Here is a 19,948-nt window from a genome sequence, read left to right as displayed (position 1 = left end):
CCCAGGCAGGTCCCCCCACTGCGGGTTAAATCGAGCCCACAGTCTGTGTGGGTCCATCCAGCAAAACACCAGGTTTTCTTGCATTTCTAAACGGTTGACTAAGCCAAAAGAAGAAGACCGTTTTGTGACACTTTGAAGTTCATATTTCACGGCTCATAAGTACAGTTTTACAGGAGCACAGTGACACCTCATTCCAGTGACCTATCGTCTGTGGCTGCTTTTGTGCCCTTTCGGGACCGTTAAGTGGTTGTGACAGAGACCGCGTGGCCTGCAAAGCCTGAGACATTTATTGCTGGCCCTTTACAGAGAAGGTTTGCAGCCCCCCCGGACTGGTGGGATACTGACGTGGGGGCTTTAGTTGGGGGGAGAGAGTAGAGCTTTAGCAGCAGAGACTGGACTCCTGGAAATTCCAGATGAAGCATTGGCACTAGCGCGGATCTGAAGGCCTCCAGGCGGGGGCGCCCTAGAGCTCAGATGGTAACACTGTTCTCTATGCGGCTGGGCCTCAGGTAGTCGTAGGGCAGGTCCACTTGTGCATTCCGGGCTGTGATCTCTCTTTCTAAGTTTTCCAGATCTGTTTGGAATTGGCTTAGTACAGCCTTGGCCTTGGGGCTTGAGAAATACTTTTCTTTGTGGTGCCCCAGAGGTACCTGGGAAAGAACAGAGCGTCGGTCAGTTTCTAGTCCAAAGGCAGAAGCATGCAGACCCTCACTCTCATGTCTCCCTTCTGACTTTTCCCAGAGTCCTGTCTCACCATGTCTGGCTGGCGGCGACCCAGGTGCCACGTGATGGTCATTTGAAGACAGGCCTGTCGGATGTCAGGTAGTGAGCCCATCACTGTGGCCATTTTCACGTCTTCCTTGGTCGTGGGTGGGGGCATCCGCATGGTGCACGGGGCGTTAGGGACCCAGGCGTACCAGTCCAGCTGGGGGAAGAAACTGCAAGCCTAGGGTCCTGGTACTTCTGCTTGGAACCCCCGTCTTTCCCTTGGGAATCCCAAGGTCCGACACTTGCCTTCGGGGACCCGGGCTGCCGGCTGTCATACCTGGCCCTGGTTGATGGCCCCGTGCTGGGCAGTGCAAGTGAAGACGCACATCGTAAGGAAATGACAGAGCTGACTCTGGGACTGGAAGGAGGCAGGGAAACCTGGGCAGAGAGGAAGGGGGTTTGGAGGCTACGGCCGGAGAGGAGAAACCTGAAGGCTGAAGTCTTGGGATGTCTGCACCGCTCGGGGTTGAACTGCACAGGTCCGCTTATGTGTGGGTTATTTACCGTACGGTATTACAAATGTATGCTCCTTACGGTTTTCTTGACGTTTTCTTTTCCCTAGCTCGCTTTATCGTCAGAATACAGCATGTGATAGCATAGAACACACAAAATACATGCTAATTGACTGTTTATGTTACTGGTAAAGCTTCCGGTCAATGGTAGGCTCTTGGTAGTGAAGTTTTGGGGGGAGTCAGAACGTAGATGCAGATTTGTAACTGCTGGGTGTGTGAGGGAGGGTCGGTGCTCTCACCCCTGCGTTATTTAAGGGTCACCTGTGTTTTGGCATTGATGGGTATTTGTTCCTTTATTCAAATATATTTGCATTAGATGTGAGTTTCAGTTCAGGTTCAAGCAATAATATTTGGGTGCCTTAGACCAATGACTTAATCTCTCTGAACCCCGGTTTCTTCACCTGTAAAGTGTGGATGCCACCTGCCTTATAAAAGAGGTAATGCATTGAAGTCACCTAATACATTATAAATTCTCAATAAATAATAATTATTATTATTACGGAAGGGTTGGGGGTGAACAGCTCTGACCGATGGAATATCTTCTGCCTCAAAAGGGGGTTAAGAATTTAGGGATGCTTCCTCCTACTCTGGAACAAGGGCATTATAAGTGTCTGAGTCACAAGGTGAGGATTATGAGAAGTCCCGTGTCCATGGTGTCATGGCCAAGAGAGGGTTTCCACAAAGGTTGTCTCGGGCCACTGGTTTTACAGTGGAGGTGGGGACTCAGAGACCCAATTATCCTGTTAAGAGGAACATATATAATCACTCCCCTTCTGTAGATTAGAAAAAAATCAAAGACCAGAGAGATTAACCTGCTGGGCAGGATCCCGTCTTTGGGAAAAGGCAGAGGCTGACCTTGAACTCCGGGTCCTGACTGCTTTTCTCAAGCTGTTTTTAATTTTCGCACATTTCCTCTAGAAAGGCTATCGGGAAAATTAGGCAAAGAGCACCATGAGAACCGGGGTGGGGTGGGGGGGGGGGGAGAGGGGAAAAGATAGAATGAGAGGCAGTCGGGGGAGATTAAAGCTGCCATATGAGTGTTTATTTTTATCTTCCAGATGTAGATGGTGGTTGGGAGGAGATGGCCAGGGAGAGGAAGAAGGGTTTTCTGGGACTGAGGTGTACCAGGGAAAGTTTGCCCCGGAAGGGGGAGTGTAGGCATTGGTTTATCGCCCACTGTACCCCCAGGGCCCGGCCAGAGCGGCTCCCCGGACGCAGGATGCCCGAAGGATGATTTCAAGCGGTCCCTGCTGGCCCGTGTGTGCTGGAGAGGGAGGATGGACCCGCCAAAAGCTGAGAAAAGCTGTCTGTGTCTTCCCCAGAGGTTAAAGCGCAGGTGGGGGCGCCAACGGCGGAGGCTAGATCTCGGCCGAGGGGAAGGGAGGCCCGATTGGCCTCGGAACCGGGACCCCGAGGGCCAGTGCATGGAGTTCAGGTCTGTGCCAAGGCGCGGACGCTGCTGAGTGTGCCCCAGATGTGACCGTGCACCGTGGGCGTGTGCAGTACGCCCAGAGCGTGTGCACAGAAGCAGGAGGAGAAGGCGGGGAAGCTGAGTGCCGGGCCCCGGGCCTCGGTGGGAAAGTCACCCCGTTTGTGTCGCATGTAGGAGAATAACCAGGAGGAGAGCACGGGAGCCCCAGCGGGACCCGGGCACGTCCCTCCCTGGCTGTGGTCCTGGTCTTCTCGGGCCCCCGTGCTGTGGCGGATTAGGGGCATCTGTGACTCGGGCTAGGGGATGGCAGTAAAGATTGATGGCCAGGGTCTCTGCGGGGGACAGTCCCTGGGTATCTGGAATTATCTTCAGTTCGGAACGGGATTCCGAAGCTTCATGCGTGGCTGGAGAGGGGGGTGTGGTGAGGGGTTGGGGCCTGAACCCAGAGGGGCAGGACCGCGATGGGGGGGGGTCCTACCTCGGTCCTGGGCCTGGCACAGCCCCACCTCGGTGATCTCCCGGCACCAGGCCTGCAGCTCAGGGTCCCCTCTCACGACGTCGTCCCTGTGGTAGAAAAGGCGGACGATGCCCTGCACGTACCTGCCCAGAGGAGAAGGGGCTGAGCTCCTTGAGGGGAGAAGGCGCCAGCCTCTGACCTCTACTCCCTTCCTGCGGCCTCTGCCCAGCTGACGCTCACTGTTTGTGGGGACAGGTCTCACCGGCGTTGTCTTGGGGGACGTTCCCTAGCTCTTTCCAAACGCTAGTTTAGAGAGGAAGGAAACGTGTGCCATTAGTTTTAAGAGTTCTGGACTCGTGGGGCACCTGGGTGCTCAGTCGGTCGAGCGTCCGGCTTCGGCTCGGGTCACGATCTCACGGTTCATGGGTTCGAGCCCCGCGTCGGGCTGTGTGCTGACAGCTCCGTGCCCGGAGCCTCCTTCGGATTCTGTGTCTCCCTCTCTCTCTGCCCCTCCCCCTCTCCCGCTCTTGCTCTATCTCTGTCTCTCAAAAATACAAATAAACGTTAAAACGAATAAATATATAAACAGGGAAAAAAAAAAAAGAATTCTGGACCCCCGGCTGAAAAAGGCATTCTTCTGACAGAATCCCCGACTCCACCAGACCCCGTGCTTTACCTGCCCACCCTTCCTGCCACGTCCACTGCCTCCTGACTCTTCCTGTCTCCCCAGGACTGGGCTCCTGCGCCTCCTGTCTGGACCTTCCAAAGTCGGACACTTAACCGACCGAGCCCCCCAGGCGCCCCTGGACCTTCTAGGTTTCATGTGGGAGTTTTGTCCCATGCTGACCTCAGGTCAGAGCCCCGCTGGCCCCCTCCCCAAAGCCCCTGCATTTCCCAGCCGCCACTCTCACCCACCGGGCAATGATCTCCCAGAGCCGTAGGGCGTCGTGGGCGTAGAGGGCACTTGGGATTCCCAGCAGGCCCCGCGCAGCCAGGTCGTCAGGAGGACAGAGGGAGCTGTAGGTCAGCTGGGCCATGGCCCGACGGAGCAAGTGCACGTGGCCCCCTCCGCCAGTGCTCACCGCCTGCGACAAGAGAGAAGAGAGGCCTTGAGGGAAAAGACCGAGCACGGTGTGCAGGGGCTCGGAGGTGGGGTTCCACATTTAAAGACACGAGCTTAGAGGGACAGGCGCGTGGGTTTAGGGCCAGGACGCTCCCACCGTCTGGGATCCTGGAAGTGGCGGGAGGTCACGGAATGCTGGGTGATGAGCCCCACCCCGTGGCCCATCACCTCCTTACCTTATCAAATATTCCTCCTTCCGAGATGAGCTGGGATCTGGCCCGGGTGTTGATTTCCAAGGTATAGCGGATGTGCGGGATCAGGAGCTGGGGTGGAGGGGGGTGGGGGGGTTAGGGAGGCCACGCTGGGGTCTCTCCTCGTGGGGTGTGGCGCCAGGCCTGGTGGCCCTCTCCCCCCGGACGCTTTCCTCCCTGGTGCTGCGGGGACAGGCCTGTCTGTGCGTCCCTGAGCACTCGCTCTCCTGCCCTCTGCTGCCCCGGGAGTCAGGCTGGGGCTGCGGCTGTTACCACTGCTCTTCATTACTCCTGCCTTGAGTGTACGTGTCCTTTTATTTTCTTTTATGTTTCTATCGTGCACATACTCCTAGCTTAAATCAGCCTCTCTGCTCGTTTGCAGAGCCACGCCCCCATCTGGCGCTGCAGTCCAGGGGAGGCGCCTTTTGGGGGGGGGGGTTCCGTGAGTCGTGGGAGGGGCCATACTGAGCTGCCTGCTTACACTGGTGTGGGGGGGGGGGCGTCGTCACATCTGCCCCAGCCCCAGGTTGGCGGTTAGGCCTCTCTAATCTTAATAGCTTTAAGAAACTGCTTTTTATTAGGCATGAAGAAGGCCGTCTGACCCCCACACGCGTTTCTTTGATCTCAGACTGTTTTGTGTTACTTCCGCCCAGGTCACGTGCAGGTTCCTGAAGTGTGGGGTTCATCTGCACTGTAGATGCTGCACGCGGGGAATGACCCCGGTGATCCCTGAGTGTCCTAGAAAGCCCCAAGTCCACAGGGGGAGAGGAGATCCCCGAGGGCCAACAACCCTCATAACAGCCACAATAATCACAAGAGCGAATGTGCTTTGTGGCTTTCAGCCTGTGGCACGCTGTGGCGTTACGTCCTCATATCCCCTCACAAACCCACAGCGGAGCTCCCGTCATCCCCGCTTGGAGTCAAGGACCCTGAGCGCGCATCTGGGAGGTGCCAAGGTCAGGATTCCAGTCTGTCCCCGCATCCAGATCCAGAGGCTGCGGGAGGAACCTTTGTGACGTTAGCAGCGTTAGCAGCTTCGCTCTCCCGTGGGGCTGACGTGCCTCGGGGCAGCGTAGTGATGAGCGGGGCGAGGCGGGGACAGGGCTGCGCTAGTGACGGGGGGTCGCGAGCGTGAATAGAAGCCTAACCCACTCCAGAAGGGCGGAAGACGGCGACGCGGAGGCATCACGAGACCGGCAAGATCTGAGACTCGATTGCACACGCTGGTGTCCCTCTTGTCTGAAACCCCACGGCGGGGACTCACGTGCCAACCTGCCGACACTTCGGCGCCCCGTATTTAAAACTGGACACCCCGTCCTTGCTTCCAGACCGGCTCTTCTCCTGACCTTGCCGTTTTGCTGACAACCAGCCTCGTTCAGAAGCTGGTATCAGCTTTGTCCCTCCCCGCCACGTCCCTGTACCTAAAGTGCCATCAAGACGTTGAGAACATTTTTAAGCAAGCACGAGGCTTACTTTGCTGCCTTCTGCCTAGCCATGGATCCTGAACTCGCTGTTTTATAAAATTTCACCGCCTTCTAGGGCGTTCCCCCCACCCTGTGGGCTCCCAGGTGTCGTGGGAGCGTGGACCTCCAGCCTGTCTCCAGTCTCCCACCCGGGATCACTGCGGCCGTTGTCCCCTCCCTCCACGGAGTCTCTGACTTCTTTTCGATTTTCATTCCCGCCCCCACCTTGCCAGCGCGTGTCTCTGTGCGCCGGTCCTGGGCAGGTACAGGTAGCCTGCTGGGGCGTTCTCCCGGCCTTTCGATCTGTTCTGACTCAGCACGCTCTTCGGTCGCAGCAGAACATTCCCCGTGAGTTCCGTGGTGCTCATAGGCTGTCTCTGGTGACGTCAAATTCCAGGCCCAGTGACTGTTCTCCCGGGTGGCTCTCTGGGGCGTCACTTGCCTTCCTGGCCGAACAGTGACTCTCCAAAGGCAGGGACAAGGCTGCTGTCTTACTAACAACATTCCAGCTGTACTCCAGGCTCATCGCTACATCGTCAGCTCCCTGAGAATTTCAGAGCGTTCCCGAAGAAACGTTAAGTGACTCGACGTCATTAACACACGGGTTTCAGGCTGTACAGTCTTGCTCCTCGTCTCCCCGCTTTCGTTCACAAGCTGATGTAAACGTTTTTGTGTTCCCGCGGCGCCACTTGGCATTGGGCCGTCTCCTCTCTCTGGGGTTGTGAACCGGGGCACGGAGGGGAGAGGACGTACCTTGAAGACGGGGTGCAGCCCTGGGAGGCACCTCATGGTGGCCACGGCGATGACCTCGGCCACCAGGTGAGTGTTGAGCAGATGATACTGGAGCTGGTGCAGCTGGAAATCGGAATTGCGGACCCAGATCTTTGCCAGGAGCCAGGCGAGCGGGGGATCCGAGGGCAGGAACAGCGGGGGCGCGGGGCAGCTGGGGCTGGGGGGCTGGATCTGCAAGAAGGAAATCAGACAGTTACTGAACTTCCGCCTGCTGTGTGGCATTCTGCTCGGCTCCGGGGGCGGCCACGGCCAAGTACGGAAGGTGTTGCTCCCTGCAGGTTAGGGTCTAGGAGGAAGACCAAGGCCCCCTCCTACCCTGCCTCCCACCTGCGCTGCGCACCGGGGTGCCCAGATGGTGGGGCGAATGCAGGAGCGTCAGAAGCAGGGGGCCCAGCAAGCCTGGGCCCGAGCAAGGGCGGGCAATGGGAAGGAGAAGCTGGGTGTGTGAGACGGTGGGCAGGACTCGGTGACGGACCGGACCGTCGAGAACCGCGGGAGAAAGGGACTCGCGAGACAATGGGTGTTGAGTCAGGGGCCCCAGAGAGAGGAGAGGTCTCTCAGAGTGTGGCCCCCAAACCAGCAGCAGCTTTGGAACTTGTTAGAAATGCAGATTCCCAGTTCCTACCCCCAGACCTACTGGACCCGAAAGTCTGGTGGGGGGACCCGGCCACCTGTGTTTGAACAGGCCCTCCCGTGACTGTGATGCCCACGAAAGTTTGAGAACCACCGGGTACAGGATGAGAATCCAGAAGGCCAGTATGGCTCTCGAACAGAACGGGAACTTCCAGTTGGGTGAGCCAGCAAGCCAAGAGTGACAGGCGGACCGGCCGCTCTGAGTGAGGTGGGGGTGAGGGACAAAGAAGCTGGGAGCAGAGGTCGGGCGGACAGAGCCGTGTGGGGAGGGGGTGCCCAGGGCGCCTCACCTGGATGACCACGGGCAGCAGCTTCCCCTCGGGCCGCATCTGGAGCATGACGAGGGGGGCGGCCAGGTACTGCTTCTCTCCTCGGATCACGTTGGCCGGGATTCCGTCCAGCAGGCTGAAGTCAGCCTCAAACAGGGAACCGCTCTGCGGGGAGGAGGAGGGACGCGCCCACGGTTACGGTTGACGGCGCACCCCCGGGGGGGCCGGGGCAGAGGCCAGGCGACGGCCTTGATCTAGCTTCTTGCCATCATCCTGTGTCGGCACCAGAGCCCCGCTGGCAGGACCGGAGCGTTTGGTCCCACCCCGTCAGGTTCGCTGAGCCAAGAAACGGAGCGTCACGTGCGGTTAGCGGATCTGGGCTCAGAGCCGGGCCCGCGTCCGGCCCGGTCTGTGTTACGGGTACCGGAAGCTGTCCTTTTGCCAGGCTGGCCGGTCCCCTTCGCCGTCACCCCTCGGTGCTCTGCTCCCTGTGTTTGGTCCCCACCAGCTCGGCAAACGCTCTTTCGCTTCCCGTCCAAATGTCTCCTTTTCGTCCGAGCGCCGCACAGAGGGCCCCCGGCCACGGCCGCCACCGAATCCAGCCGGCACGTGCGCACACCCGCGTGGCCCTTCCAGACCCTGCTCTCCTCCAGGCAGCCTCCCCAGGTCTCGCCCACTGGCGGTGCCTTCTTCACCTTCGTCCCTGCCCGCGGTGCCGGTGTTGGGAGTATGACGTCAGCCAGGGAACGTCATCGTCCCTGCTAACGTCTCCGGCCCCGCCGGGGCCCTGGGAATTCGTCCGGTTTCCCCTCCGTGCCGGGAGCTCCTCGCGGCACCCGTCTCCACGCTTTGTCATCCTTAGGCTCTGTGCACGGGGCCCCGCAGCCCGGCACAGTGGGCGACCAGGCCTCCCTTCCCCTGACCCATCTTTGGTCCCTCGCCTTCACCGCTTCCCCCGCCCACACGGCCAAGGAGACCGAGTACCTGGAGTTCTCTCTCCAGCTGGGCCCCCAGCGCCTCGGTCCCCGAGGGCAGCACCAGCCGGGAGGGCAGGGAGGCGGAGCGTCTCAGCACCATGGGGTTGGCGCCGTTGAGGAACTGGTAGCCGAAAAGTTCATCGTCCCGCCAGCAGTGGTGAACCCTCTCTGTGGGGCCAGGGGGAGTGGAGGAGGGGGTATTTGTCACCTCCCGGATGTCCCTCCCCTCCAGGCCCTACCCGGGTGGTTCAGGCACGTGACCACCCTGTCTGCGGCCCCTGGCTCGTCACTCTGGAGGCCTCTGTGACGTGGCCGGCCGACAGGGTCTGAGGAGTCAAGGGGACTATGGGGTGTGAAGGGCGGGTCACCCAGCGGGGCCATCGGGGACGTATCGAGACCTGGGGGAACCACTGACCAGCCAGGTCGCTCTTCTGGCCCCAGAAGATCTGGTCAAAATCCTCCAGGCGGCTCCAGGAGCTCAGGAGGGTGTAAACGCGCTTGAGGACCGTCTCCAGAGCCCTAGGACGGGTGTGGGGACGTGAGCCCAGCCCCTCGCGCGCTCCCGCCGTTGTCCGGTCTCCCCGCCCTGCTCCGCTCTGAGCCCCAGGCTTCCTCACCCTGCCTTCAGCGCCCACTCGAAGTCCAGCCTCTTTTCCTCATGGAACCTCGAGTTTGGAGGCAGGTCGTCCTGGCGTTCTGCCGCTATCGTCCGGGGTAACCCTTCCTTCCAGGTGGCCCAGCTGGGAGACAGGAGGGGACTTCAGGGAGGGTGTCTCCGTCAGCGAGAGGGGCGGGGCCCGGGGAGGGGGGGACAGGGCTCACCAGTACAGTCTTCGTCTCTCCTTCAGCTCTTTCTCCCGATGCTTCTGGAACACGTCCAAGGCATTGTCTCCTGCCAGGCGCGCTGGGGAGACACGAAGGTGATTGGCCACACGGTTCTGCGTGGTCCTGGGCTCTCCCCTGCTTGTCCTCGTCTTAGCCACGGTGGTCAGGGCCCGAGGGCCCCGTTCTGCTCTGTCGCTTCTGTCTCTCCCTGCGCCTCATGTGATCAGTCGCCCAGACGAGCGCTTCCCAGACCTGCCGACCTTGCACTCCCCGGGGGCCCTCACCTCTGCGCTCGGCCCTTGCCCTGAGACACAGACGTCATGGTTGTCCCCCATGTCTGTGAGCCTGTCTTTCCCTCCCTGACCCTATTTCATCAATACCGGGGGTTGGATTCATCACCTTAATTAAGCTGATAAAATCTGAATCACTCGTGTGACCGCACCTCTTTCTACCACGTATCAGCTTGGCTCAGTTTCACACGTCTGCACCCTCACCTGTCACACCTGCGGCTGTCTTCAGAAGCCATCGAGGAGCTGCTGGGTTGGCCTTCTCTCCCTCACTTCACCTTTCTTAGCCTCAGAGGCACAGTCGGTCTGTGTGGGCGGCTTCCAGCTCTTCTCTGTGCCCGCACTCACCTGTGTCGGAGCCCCCTCTCAGGCGCCCATCCTTACCGTCCCTGTCCGTGTCGGTCTCAGGACTCGTCTGGAACAGTGACCAATCCGAACTGCCTCCTCCTCCGGCCCGCTGTCGGGGTACGCCCTGTCCCTCCCCGGAGTCTGCGTGCTTTCTCGGCCTGGTTCGTGGTTGGTCTTCCCCGAGTGGTCCCCTGCCGCGCGTGCTGTCCTGACTGTCGCTGCCCTCACTTGTCCAGCCACACAGAGACCTGCCTTCCACTCCGTTTTCCATCAGTGCTGCAGCCCCCGGGCCCCTTCCCCTCATTGGAAGAGGGCTCTCCAGATCCTTCTTCCCCTCCAGTCGCCTTACTCTGTGTGTCACTTGGGGACTGAGAACTTTTCCCCGATCCTTGCCGTCTCCCTACCTCATCTGCCGAGCACCCACTGTTTTCAAGCCCCTCCTGGGGACCCCCGAGGTCCCCAGTGTCCATACCGCTTCCCCGGCCCCCACCCCTCACCGGTGCCCTCGGGCAGGCTCAGCACGTCCTGGCCTTGCACCCAGCGGTAGCAGGGGAAGAAGGTGGCCTCCTCGCAGGCTCCGGGGCCGCGCACGGTGATGCAGTCACAGAACCAAGCGTCGTCCACCAGCGAGTGGTGTTTGCGCAGCTTCACGAACTGCAGGGGCCCCAGGTCCTTGGGGACGTCGCGCTCGAACTCCTCCTCCTGCGGGGGCCACAGTCCGCGACACTTAGGAGCAGGGGCCCGGGAGAGGCCGTCTTCGTGGGGGTCGGGGGCGCCTTTGCGGAGCCCCCGCTGCCCAAGGCCTCCAGAGACGGCAGCCCTTGTTCCCCTCTCCGGACACCTGCACGGCGCGGGCCCGGGAGGACGAGGGCGCGCGGGGCACGGCCCGCGGGGTCAGCGATCGGTGACTGAGCGTCGTCGCCCACATGGGCCCAGCCCTGAGCTGTCACCGCGCCCGCCCTCGGAGCAGCCTCTGGCGGGACCTCCGATCCCGCACTGACACCGGCTCTGGGGTCACTTGGGGAAGCCCAGTGGGGAGGCTGCGAGGACGGGAGGGAGAAGGGACTTGAGCCCGGCCCGGGCTCCGGCTCCTGTCTCCGCCGGCGCGACCTCGCCGTCGCTCGCCGCCCGCGTCCCCGCCGCCCTCCCGCCGCGAGCCCAGGCCCGGCCAAGGTCGGGGTCCCCGCTCGGGGCGTCTGACCTGGCCCCGCGCCGGCCGCAGCCGCAGCTCAAGCCGCGCCTCCCCGCGCGCCCCGACCAGCCACAGCTGCACGCGGTTGTGCGACCCGGAGAAGAGCCAGGCGCCGGTGGCCACGCCGATGCGGTAGCGGCCCATGGCGGTCCCGCCGCAGCTCGGGCTCCGGGGCCTGCGCGTCGGGATCGCCCGGGGCCGCCGGCGGCTGTCGGGGCGCCTCCGGGCGGGTCGCGGGCCTTTAAAGAGGGGCCTGCGTCCCCGCCCCCTCGCAACTCTCGGGCGCTCCCCAGTCCCCGCCCCAGGCGAGCCCGAACCTGTGCGCGGAGGAGACGGCTGAGGCGGGGGGGGGGGGGGGGGGGGGGGGGGGGGGGGGAGGGGCTCGGCTGGGGCGGGGCTGCGGGAAGATAAAGGGGGCCCGGTGGGCGGGGCCGACAGGCTGGAGGCGCCCGCCGCAACCCGCCGGGGAGGGGGAGGGGGCTGGGGGCCGCAGGGTCGGGGGCTGCAAGGATGAGGCTCCAGACCTTCGGGAAAGTGGGGAGGAAGAGGGGGGGAGGGGGTCTCGGCCTCCCTGGGCTGGCACCTGGGGAAGGCTGGCAGGGGGGCCGCGCTGGCCTCCGGTGGAAGGACCCCGGCGGGCCCGCGGCGCCTGGTTTCTACCGCGTTGGAGCCCCGCCCTGCGAGAAATGACCAGGAGTTAGTTCCCTAGAACCTGGAAAAGTGACAGGTCAAAGGCTGGCCCCTCTCCTTCCCGGGGCCGTTTTCACACGTCCTGGCTGCAGGACCCGGGGACACCAGAAACAGAGGCCTCACCGAGGCAGGGCGGCGCAAACTCCTGGCGTCCACCCTTCGGAGTGCCTGCAGATGTTAGGGACGCAGGTGTTAGGGCGCAGCGTGGAGTCGGGCGGGAACCCGGCATATGCGGGCAGTTCCCGTGACCTTGGTCCTTTCCGGGTGAACGGAGTCCCTTAGCCTTCAGTATGTAACAGGTTAATTTTTGTCTTCACGTCACTGACCCTGATGCCTTCTTCTCTTAACCAGAATTGTTCTCTTCTCAAACCTTCTATGTAAGTGGCTTTTGTTAGGCATTAAGTTCCACTTTTGTCCTCTTCCCTGCTGTCCTTATCTTTCCTCCTCCCCCCCAGCAATTTCCTCAGTGGCTCTCCTGGCTCTCGGGGCAGGAAACTAGGGAACAGCGGTGGGGCCGGTGCTGCTTAGGGACTCTGTAGACCCCAGGACTGGGGCTTTGTCGTCCAGGAATCTGAAGACGCCTCCCGCAGGTCCCTGCCTAGACCTGGCTCCGGGTCACTTATAAGCGTTTGGTCCCCGGGGTGTACGTCTGGTGGCCTGGGCCAGAGCAAAGTAAGTCTGCTTTCTTGCGCCTGACCCTCAAAAATGATTTGGTCTGTTGGTTATTGGGGGTAAGAGGGCTTCTAGACCCGCAGAACAGCCTCCAAGCTGCACGGAAGTGTCTGATCTGCCCTGGGTGTCGTCCTTCCTCGTATTTTCGAGACTCCTCTCCACCTGTGTCCTCTGTGCTCGGCACCGTGCATCTGCCATTCGCAGGCTCCCGGTTCCTCCAGTTTGGGGGGCCACCCCGCTCTGTAATACCCAAATAAAATGGCTCGCGTTCCCAGCCTGTGTAGTGGCTGGCTCTGACCTTTTCCACACCCCCCCCCCCCTTCAAAGGTCGCTTTTGCCTATAAAAGAATTTGTCTCATACCTACTTCCCAAGTCAGTCCACACTTGAACCTGCTTCTCTGCCCCTTTGTGACGCCCCTTCTGCCCTGTCTGGTGCGTTGCAGAGTCACGTGGCAGAGGGGGAAGTAAATATTTGAGAATAGGCCCAAGCAGGGCATATGTTACATGAGTTTATACGTTTAAAACACTTAGACGATGCCAGTGTGTTTTATCTGCTACCATTCTGTTGTTTACAGACTGGAAAGAATTCGCAGGTGAATGTTGTCCGCGTCACTCCTGGACGTTCCTCTGCCCTTCCCTGCCCTGTTTTCCGTGTCCCTCCAAAGACCCCCGTTTCCCATGAGGGGTCTTACTCCTCTAGGCCCTTCCTCCCACTTCCTTTCTTTTTCCTTTTTTAAGCATGTGGGTTATGTTGGGGAAATATAGTTAAAAACCCAAATTGCCAACCCAGGAGAACCCCTCCACAAAGATTGCAGAGAAAGAAACAGTTTTATTATTTGAAAAAGTCTTTTTGTTAAATATTTATTTCTGAGAGATACAGAGAGACAGAGCATGAGCAGGGGAGGGGCAGAGAGAGAGAGACAGAATCCAAAGCAGGCTCCAGGCTCCAGGCTGTCGGCGCAGAGCCCGACGCGGGGCTCGAACTCACCGACCGCGAGATCATGACCCGAGCCGAAGTCGGGCGCTCAACCGACTGCGCCACCCAGGCGCCCCGAACATTTATTTATTTTTGAAAGAGATAGAGCACCAGTGGGGGGAGAGGCAGAGAGGAGGAGACAGAGAATCCAAAGCAGGCCCCAGGCTCGGAGCCATCAGCACAGAGCCCGATGTGGGGCTCGAACTCACAGACCGCGAGATCATGACCTGAGCCGAGGTCGGACGCTCAACCGACGGAGCCCCCCAGGCGCCCCCAAACAGTTTTGTTATTGACTACGCTTTAAACCAGAACATGACACGTCTCACAGGCAATCTGCTAAGAGACTCACGGACAGAAGGAAATGGTCCCTTTCATACAGCCACACACACACAAGTACGATCTCAAGTTAAGAGTAACCAGTCCTCAAGTAAGAGGCTTGGCGGCACCCTTTGTCACGCCCCATTCATCCCAAGTCCACCTGGTAACTGATGGCGGTCTGTGTTACTGCCAGGACCCGTCGTGAGGAAAGCAGACTTCTTGTATCTTTTTTTTTTTTTAATTTTTTTTTCAATGTTTATTTATTTTTGGGACAGAGAGAGACAGAGCATGAATGGGGGAGGGGCAGAAAGAGAGGGAGACGCAGAATCGGAAACAGGCTCCAGGCTCCGAGCCATCAGCCCAGAGCCCGACACGGGGCTCGAACTCACGGACCGCGAGATCGTGACCTGGCTGAAGTCGGACGCTTAACCGACTGCGCCACCCAGGCGCCCCCAGACTTCTTGTATCTTGATGACGGCAGCTGGTTCCGCAAGTTGGAGCACGGAGCGCCCCCCCAGTCGGGCTTCCAGCCTCCCACGGAAGCCAGAAGAGAGGGGCTCCATCTCCTTTGATGTTGGCATTTCAAAGGGGTGGATCCTGGGTCCTTGGGAAAGACATTCCTGGATCTAAAGCTTGTTTAGCTTCTAAGAGGGTTTCCATGCATTTTACGGAGATGGAGAAGGAACTTAAAACGAAAGGTTTTCTGACAGAGATGCTCTCAGACCAGGGAACAGTGGAGAAGCCTCTTGTCTTCAACAGGGAGAACTAAGCCTCTTCATTTTTTTTATTTTTTTTTATTTTTTGTCCTTACGATGATCATTTTGTTCTTTTTAAAAATTTTTTTTTTCAACGTTTATTTATTTTTGGGACAGAGAGAGACAGAGCATGAACGGGGGAGGGGCAGAGAGAGAGGAAGACACAGAATCGGAAACAGGGTCCAGGCTCTGAGCCATCAGCCCAGAGCCCGACGCGGGGCTCGAACCCACAGACCGCGAGATCGTGACCTGGCTGAAGTCGGACGCTTAACCGACTGCGCCACCCAGGCGCCCCATGATGATCATTTTGTTCTTAGGCCTATTGCGGGATTGAGTTTGCCGGGCCCTCTGCGGTAGGGAGGCCCTCACCTGCCACACGGGCCCACCGAAGCCGAGCTCCCCCCTCTTCCAGACCCCCAGGCCCCGTTCTCCGGGCCCAGCAGCCGACTCCCACATTGCCACCACCTCCCTTCACAGGGCACGTGAACTCCTTGATCAAAGCCCTCTCACTCTCCCCCGGGGCCTGTGGGGGAGGGGGGTGGCCCTTACGTGTTCGAGCTGGAAAGGCTGTTAAAGTGTTTTTCTAGGGGCGCCCGGGTGGCTCTGTCAGTTAAGGTTAAGCGTCCGTCTGACTTCGGCTCAGGTCATGATCTCATGGTTCAAGAGTTTGAGGCCCAAGTCTGGCTCTGCACTGATAGTGGGGAGCCTGCTTGGGATTCCCTCTCTCCCTCTCTCTCTAGCCCTCCCCCCCCAAAATAAATAAACTTTTAAAAAGTGAATTTAAAAAAATACAGTGTTTTTCTAAACATAAACGTAAGAATAATTGCATCCCCTCCTATCTCCCGTGCCAATGTGGTTCCGACCACAGCCAGTCTAGAGGATGACCCCCTCGCCCCGGCGCTATGAGCGTTTGGGGCCCACTTTGGGCACGGGGCTGTATGAATTTGTCACTGTTCCTTGAGGACAACTTGGACGTACAAACATGGCATTATAAACTATGTCACTTTAAACCGTCTAAACACGGGACCTGACTTCAGGGTAGAAACGTTGTCATCTGTTTTTCCAATTGGTCACTTGAGGGCTTGCTCGGCCTGCCTGCAGGGGCCCAGCACTTCCCTCTGAGCACTGTCACTCAATTATGTCCTTGTTCAGTGGGGTGACCAGGGAAACACCGTCTCGCACGGTCTAAGGGTCAGTCTCTCGGGATACAGGGATCCCTGCCTCAACCACGACATACCCTCGGGCTTCCAAGCTCTTAGTTCACACAGGCTTGGGCGGGGTCCCCACGTGTGACTCTGGTGTGAGGGGGCTGTACCAGGGCCGTGTCCAACTTTAGACTATTTTCTTTTTTCAAAGCACTTCTGTAATTAATTAATTAATTAATTTATTTATTTATTTATTTAATTTTTTTTCAACGTTTTTTATTTATTTTTGGGACAGAGAGAGACAGAGCATGAACGGGGGAGGGGCAGAGAGAGAGGGAGACACAGAATCGGAAACTGGCTCCAGGCTCTGAGCCATCAGCCCAGAGCCGGACGCAGGGCTCGAACTCACGGATCGCGAGATCGTGACCTGGCTGAAGTCGGTCGCTTAACCGACTGTGCCATCCAGGCGCCCCAGCATTTCTGTAATTTAAAAAAAATTTTTAAGTTTATTTATTTATTTTGAGGGGGAGGGGCAGACGTAGAGGGAGAGAGAGAACCCTAAGAAGGCTCTGAGCTGTCAGCGCAGAGCCCGACACGGGGCTCGATCCCACGAACCATGAGATCATGACCTGAGCCAAAATCAAGAGTCGGGCGCTTCACCGACTGAGCCGCCCAGGCGCCCCAGCTTTAGGCTCTTAAATCGTCAGGCCTCGGTGTTGAGCCCGGTCGTATGAACAGCCACTTTCCTCACAGGGGGTTCCCTCTCGGGACCCTCAGTGTTCCTTCCTGTTGATGGATCTCTATTAGAACCTTCTCAGTCTTTCACAGAGGGCTTGATTAATATTGAACAATGTAAACAAGAATTCAAATCCCAGTCTGTTTCCTTCCAGGTAGTGTCTTGGGCCCTTTAGGCAAATCTCCCCCCTTCCTCCTCATCCGCCGGTCTGCACACCACGGGAGTATTGGGGTGTGGCAGAGCCTTGGTGGGGCCTCCAAAGGGTGCCGGAGAGGGGACGCTCAAAGCTCAGAGAAGAGTCCTAGAAGGTTTGCTCCCGGGGAGCTGCGTCCATTCCGAGAGAAAAAGCTGCAGGTTATTTTGCCGCCTCTTTTGCCTCCGCTTCCCGCGCCCCCGTCTCTGGCAGGCGTGCCCAAGCTGAGCCCAAAGAGTCTGTGCGAATTTCTGTGCGCTCAGAGCGCTCTTAAGTCACGATGCTCTTCGAGGAGCGGTTGGTTTTGGTCGTTGAAAAAACTCTTTGCCAAACTATATACTTCTCCCCACAGCTTGCTTTTCTCCCTTAAGAGACGTTGCTCGCGGAAACTTCTGGGGCTCACTGGTGATCCACCCGACGCGTTCCTCCGAACGGCTGTGTGGTGCTCCACTGTCACGGGCGTACGGCTGTTTCCGGTTTGGGGGCACACGACCGACGCTACGAAGGGTGGGTTTGTGCTTACGTCTTTATGCCCTCGGTGGTTCTGTTTCTGTGGATCGGAGTCCAAGAGAAAGGTGCAAAGAATAAAAGACCACAAAACAAGAATAAGATAAACAGGATGAAAACAACAAAGCCGAGCGTCTGCTTGCCTGGCAGTGGAATACACCAGGGGACACACGGGCTGAATCGTCCACGGACAGGGATAATTGGGAATTTTTAAGGGCTGGGAAGGGGGCGTTCGTAACGTGTACGTGAATTCACAGTTGGAAGCTTGTCCCTGGAGAGGCTATTCCTGGCCATCAAAAATCTTCAGCTGGAGAGCAACAGTTTATTTCTGCCGTCTGCGGGGCAAGTGCTGGCCGGAGCCCTTTCCCGTGGGGACCCGGGGCTCTTTGTGATCTTACGGGGAGCCGGTGCCTCAGACAGGTGGAGGCAGGGTGTAGGTCAGAGCGCAGTGCGCCAGGAAGAAGGCCGCGAAGGCGACAGAGGGGGTCGTAGCTGGAGATGGGGGCTCCGGGGATGCAGTGGGAGGGAGGTGTTGAGGTGCAGGGAAATGGGATACGGGTGATGAGGGCAGACCCCGAGGGGGCAGGTGAAGTCCAGGAAGCGTATGGAACACCCGGCCGTAGATCCCGCGCACCGACAGCGGCCAGGGCAGCGTCTCAGATACCACGGCGGTTTGTGGCCCTCCAGAGGGCCACACGCAGGTCCACAGATACGTTAAAGCGCTAAGATTTCAACCAGGAGGGGCAGAAAGCAATTAAGAAACCAGTGTCTTAAAGGTTTCGTAAGGGGGTGACAGGAACACGTGGCTCAGGGGTGTGATTTCCTTAGCAGTGCTCCCTGCTTGGCTGCTAGGCACCCACATGAAAATAGAAGGTTGGAATCCTCCGGAACGTTAACGGCTGGAACGGGAATCCCGAGGCCGTGTCAGAGGCTGATACGGCCCCCCCCTCGTTCTTATCTCCCCAGCGTCGCTGGCGGAGCAGGCGCGGACACCGGGCCTGTCATCGCGTGTCGTCAGCTTGCGTGTCAAGCAGACAGGGTGTCAGGAGGGGCCTCCCGGATCTACCCCCGTGAGGCTGGCGTCTCGGGACTGCCCGGATGACTCATGCCACAGCGGGCTCTTCTCAGCATTTCTGGAAGGAGGCCGAGAGGTGCACCCTGGGCCCTCTCCCCAGCCCCCACCGCCGCCCACTGTTTCTTGGAGAGCCAGCCTCGGATCCCTGGCTTATCTTGGCAGGACTGCACGGGAAGGCCACCCCCGTGGCACCTTGTGCCTCCCACTCCATCCTGGAGAGGACACCCCAGGGGCCACACAAACTCCACACCTTCTCTGGGAGCCCTGCCTACGACCCTTCACCATCCCACCCGTTGACCTTCCTCTTCGGCCCGGTGTTTGTCTTGTCACCCTACGTTAGTGACATTTCTTACTCACCCCGACTTCCAAATGGCTTCTGCGTCGTGCCTGATGGTCTCTGTTCCGCCCTGTGCTGACTGTCGGGTGGTCCGTGAGACAGACTCGTACTGAAGGTTTGAAAGGGTGACAGCCAGGGCAGGGGCTAGGGGGAGGGAAGTGAGGCACTCACCTTGGGCATGACAATACAGGGGGTCCCCCAAAACTCAGTAATCGAGAGAGAAAATATTTTGGGCGCCTGGGTGGCTCAGTCGATCAAGCGTCCCACTCTTGATCTCGGCTCAGGTTGTGATCTCATGGTTTGTGGGTTCGAGCCCCACGTTGGGCTGTGCAGTGACAGAGTGGAGCCTGCTTGGGATTCTCTCTGCCCCCCCCCCCCACTTGTGCGTGCACTCTCTCTCTCTCTCTCTCTCTCTCTCTCTGTCTGTCTCAAAATAAGTAAATAAACTTAAACATGTTTTTAAAAAAGATGGAAAATATTTTGATGCAGTATTTAAAAAAAATCAAAATGAATGCAAAGAAAAATCTAGGATGAACAAGATATCAAAACGTAAAATAAATCCCGGATCAGTTGTAAGACTTAACGTTAGCCATCTGTGTTCTCAACATTTTTTGCAATCACTCTTTCCACCAGAGATTTCTCTCTGGCCGACCTGACCCTCGGGGCCCCCAGACCCAACCTACAGGAGCCTTGCTGTAGAAAGTTCTTACTTTCTCTTATTTCTGTTTATTCGCAGACCCTCTCACCTCCTCTCTCCACCTCCACCCTCCCCTCCGCAATGACATACTTGAGGAAAGGCCGTATTTTCCTTATTATGTGAACAACTCATTTGTCACAAGTATCGTCTCTTCAACCTCTGCTCCACCTCCTGGCTTTCTGAAACCAAGATGGCTCTTCAAGGTGTTTTGTGAATAATAGACCATCTGCTACTTTAGCCACAAGAATAAGTGATTTCCCAAGATTAAATTCTCAAGCATGTTGCTTTTCCCACAAATGTCTGTAAATTGAGGGAAACAAAGATTGACTCTCTTAAGATTCATAAGAGAGGTGGCCAAACCATCCCCAGAGAACAGTTGGCTACAATCAAGGGGTGTGTGTGTGTGTGTGTGTGTGTGTGTGTGTGTGTGTTTGATGAAAGTAAGAGAAAGCAAGATGGATATACACAATTAACCCTACAAGACTCTGACAAGTAGATATTATTACCCCTGTCTTATAAACGAGCTCACTAAGGCTCAAAGAGGGGAAGGGCTGTCCCGAAAGTCACACCTGTCACAA

At 58.2% G+C, this 19,948-nt stretch overlaps 1 protein-coding gene and 1 long non-coding RNA gene across 4 annotated transcripts in view; one reads left to right on the top strand and one right to left on the bottom strand.

The window, feature by feature from the left end:
* The window catches only part of LOC122484842, a 60,482-nt gene that overhangs the window by 1,417 nt on the left and 39,117 nt on the right, over positions 1-19,948 (top strand). The window contains exon 2 of the long non-coding RNA XR_006297727.1: positions 742-822. This is a non-coding gene — a long non-coding RNA (uncharacterized LOC122484842). The remainder of the gene's footprint in view (positions 1-741; positions 823-19,948) is intronic.
* On the bottom strand, positions 270-11,413 carry LOC122484839 (polyunsaturated fatty acid lipoxygenase ALOX12). 3 transcript variants are annotated; one of them, XM_043582848.1, is made up of 14 exons: positions 11,279-11,413; positions 10,575-10,779; positions 9,440-9,521; positions 9,235-9,357; positions 9,033-9,136; positions 8,625-8,785; positions 7,662-7,805; positions 6,700-6,909; positions 4,469-4,555; positions 4,085-4,254; positions 3,191-3,312; positions 1,046-1,146; positions 755-925; positions 270-650 (listed from the first exon to the last, which is right to left on the bottom strand). In XM_043582848.1, the coding sequence occupies exons 1-14, from the start codon at positions 11,411-11,413 to the stop codon at positions 471-473; spliced, it is 1,995 nt and encodes a 664-aa protein (XP_043438783.1). In that variant the 3' UTR covers positions 270-470. The 3 variants fall into 3 exon arrangements, with proteins under 3 accessions (XP_043438783.1, XP_043438784.1, XP_043438785.1); XM_043582849.1 differs by having other exon boundaries at positions 3,191-3,276; XM_043582850.1 differs by lacking the exon at positions 270-650 and having other exon boundaries at positions 825-925; positions 1,015-1,146.

This window comes from Prionailurus bengalensis, chromosome E1, assembly GCF_016509475.1.
Source record: "Prionailurus bengalensis isolate Pbe53 chromosome E1, Fcat_Pben_1.1_paternal_pri, whole genome shotgun sequence".
Lineage (NCBI taxonomy): Eukaryota > Metazoa > Chordata > Mammalia > Carnivora > Felidae > Prionailurus > Prionailurus bengalensis.
The sequence above is the reverse complement of the archived record's forward strand: the minus strand, read 5'-3'. Positions and strand labels throughout refer to the sequence as shown.

What these genes read in the sequence shown, in the direction of transcription:
- LOC122484839 (XM_043582848.1), bottom strand. Translation starts at nt 11,413, where the DNA reads ATGGGCCGCTACCGCATCGGCGTGGCCACCGGCGCCTGGCTCTTCTCC. An exon ending in GAGAGACGAAGACTGTACTG is followed by an intron (nt 9,358 to 9,439) that starts GTGAGCCCTGTC and finishes CCTGTCTCCCAG; the next exon opens with CTGGGCCACCTGGAAGGAAG. An exon ending in GTCGCCGCCAGCCAGACATG is followed by an intron (nt 651 to 754) that starts GTGAGACAGGAC and finishes GTTCTTTCCCAG; the next exon opens with GTACCTCTGGGGCACCACAA.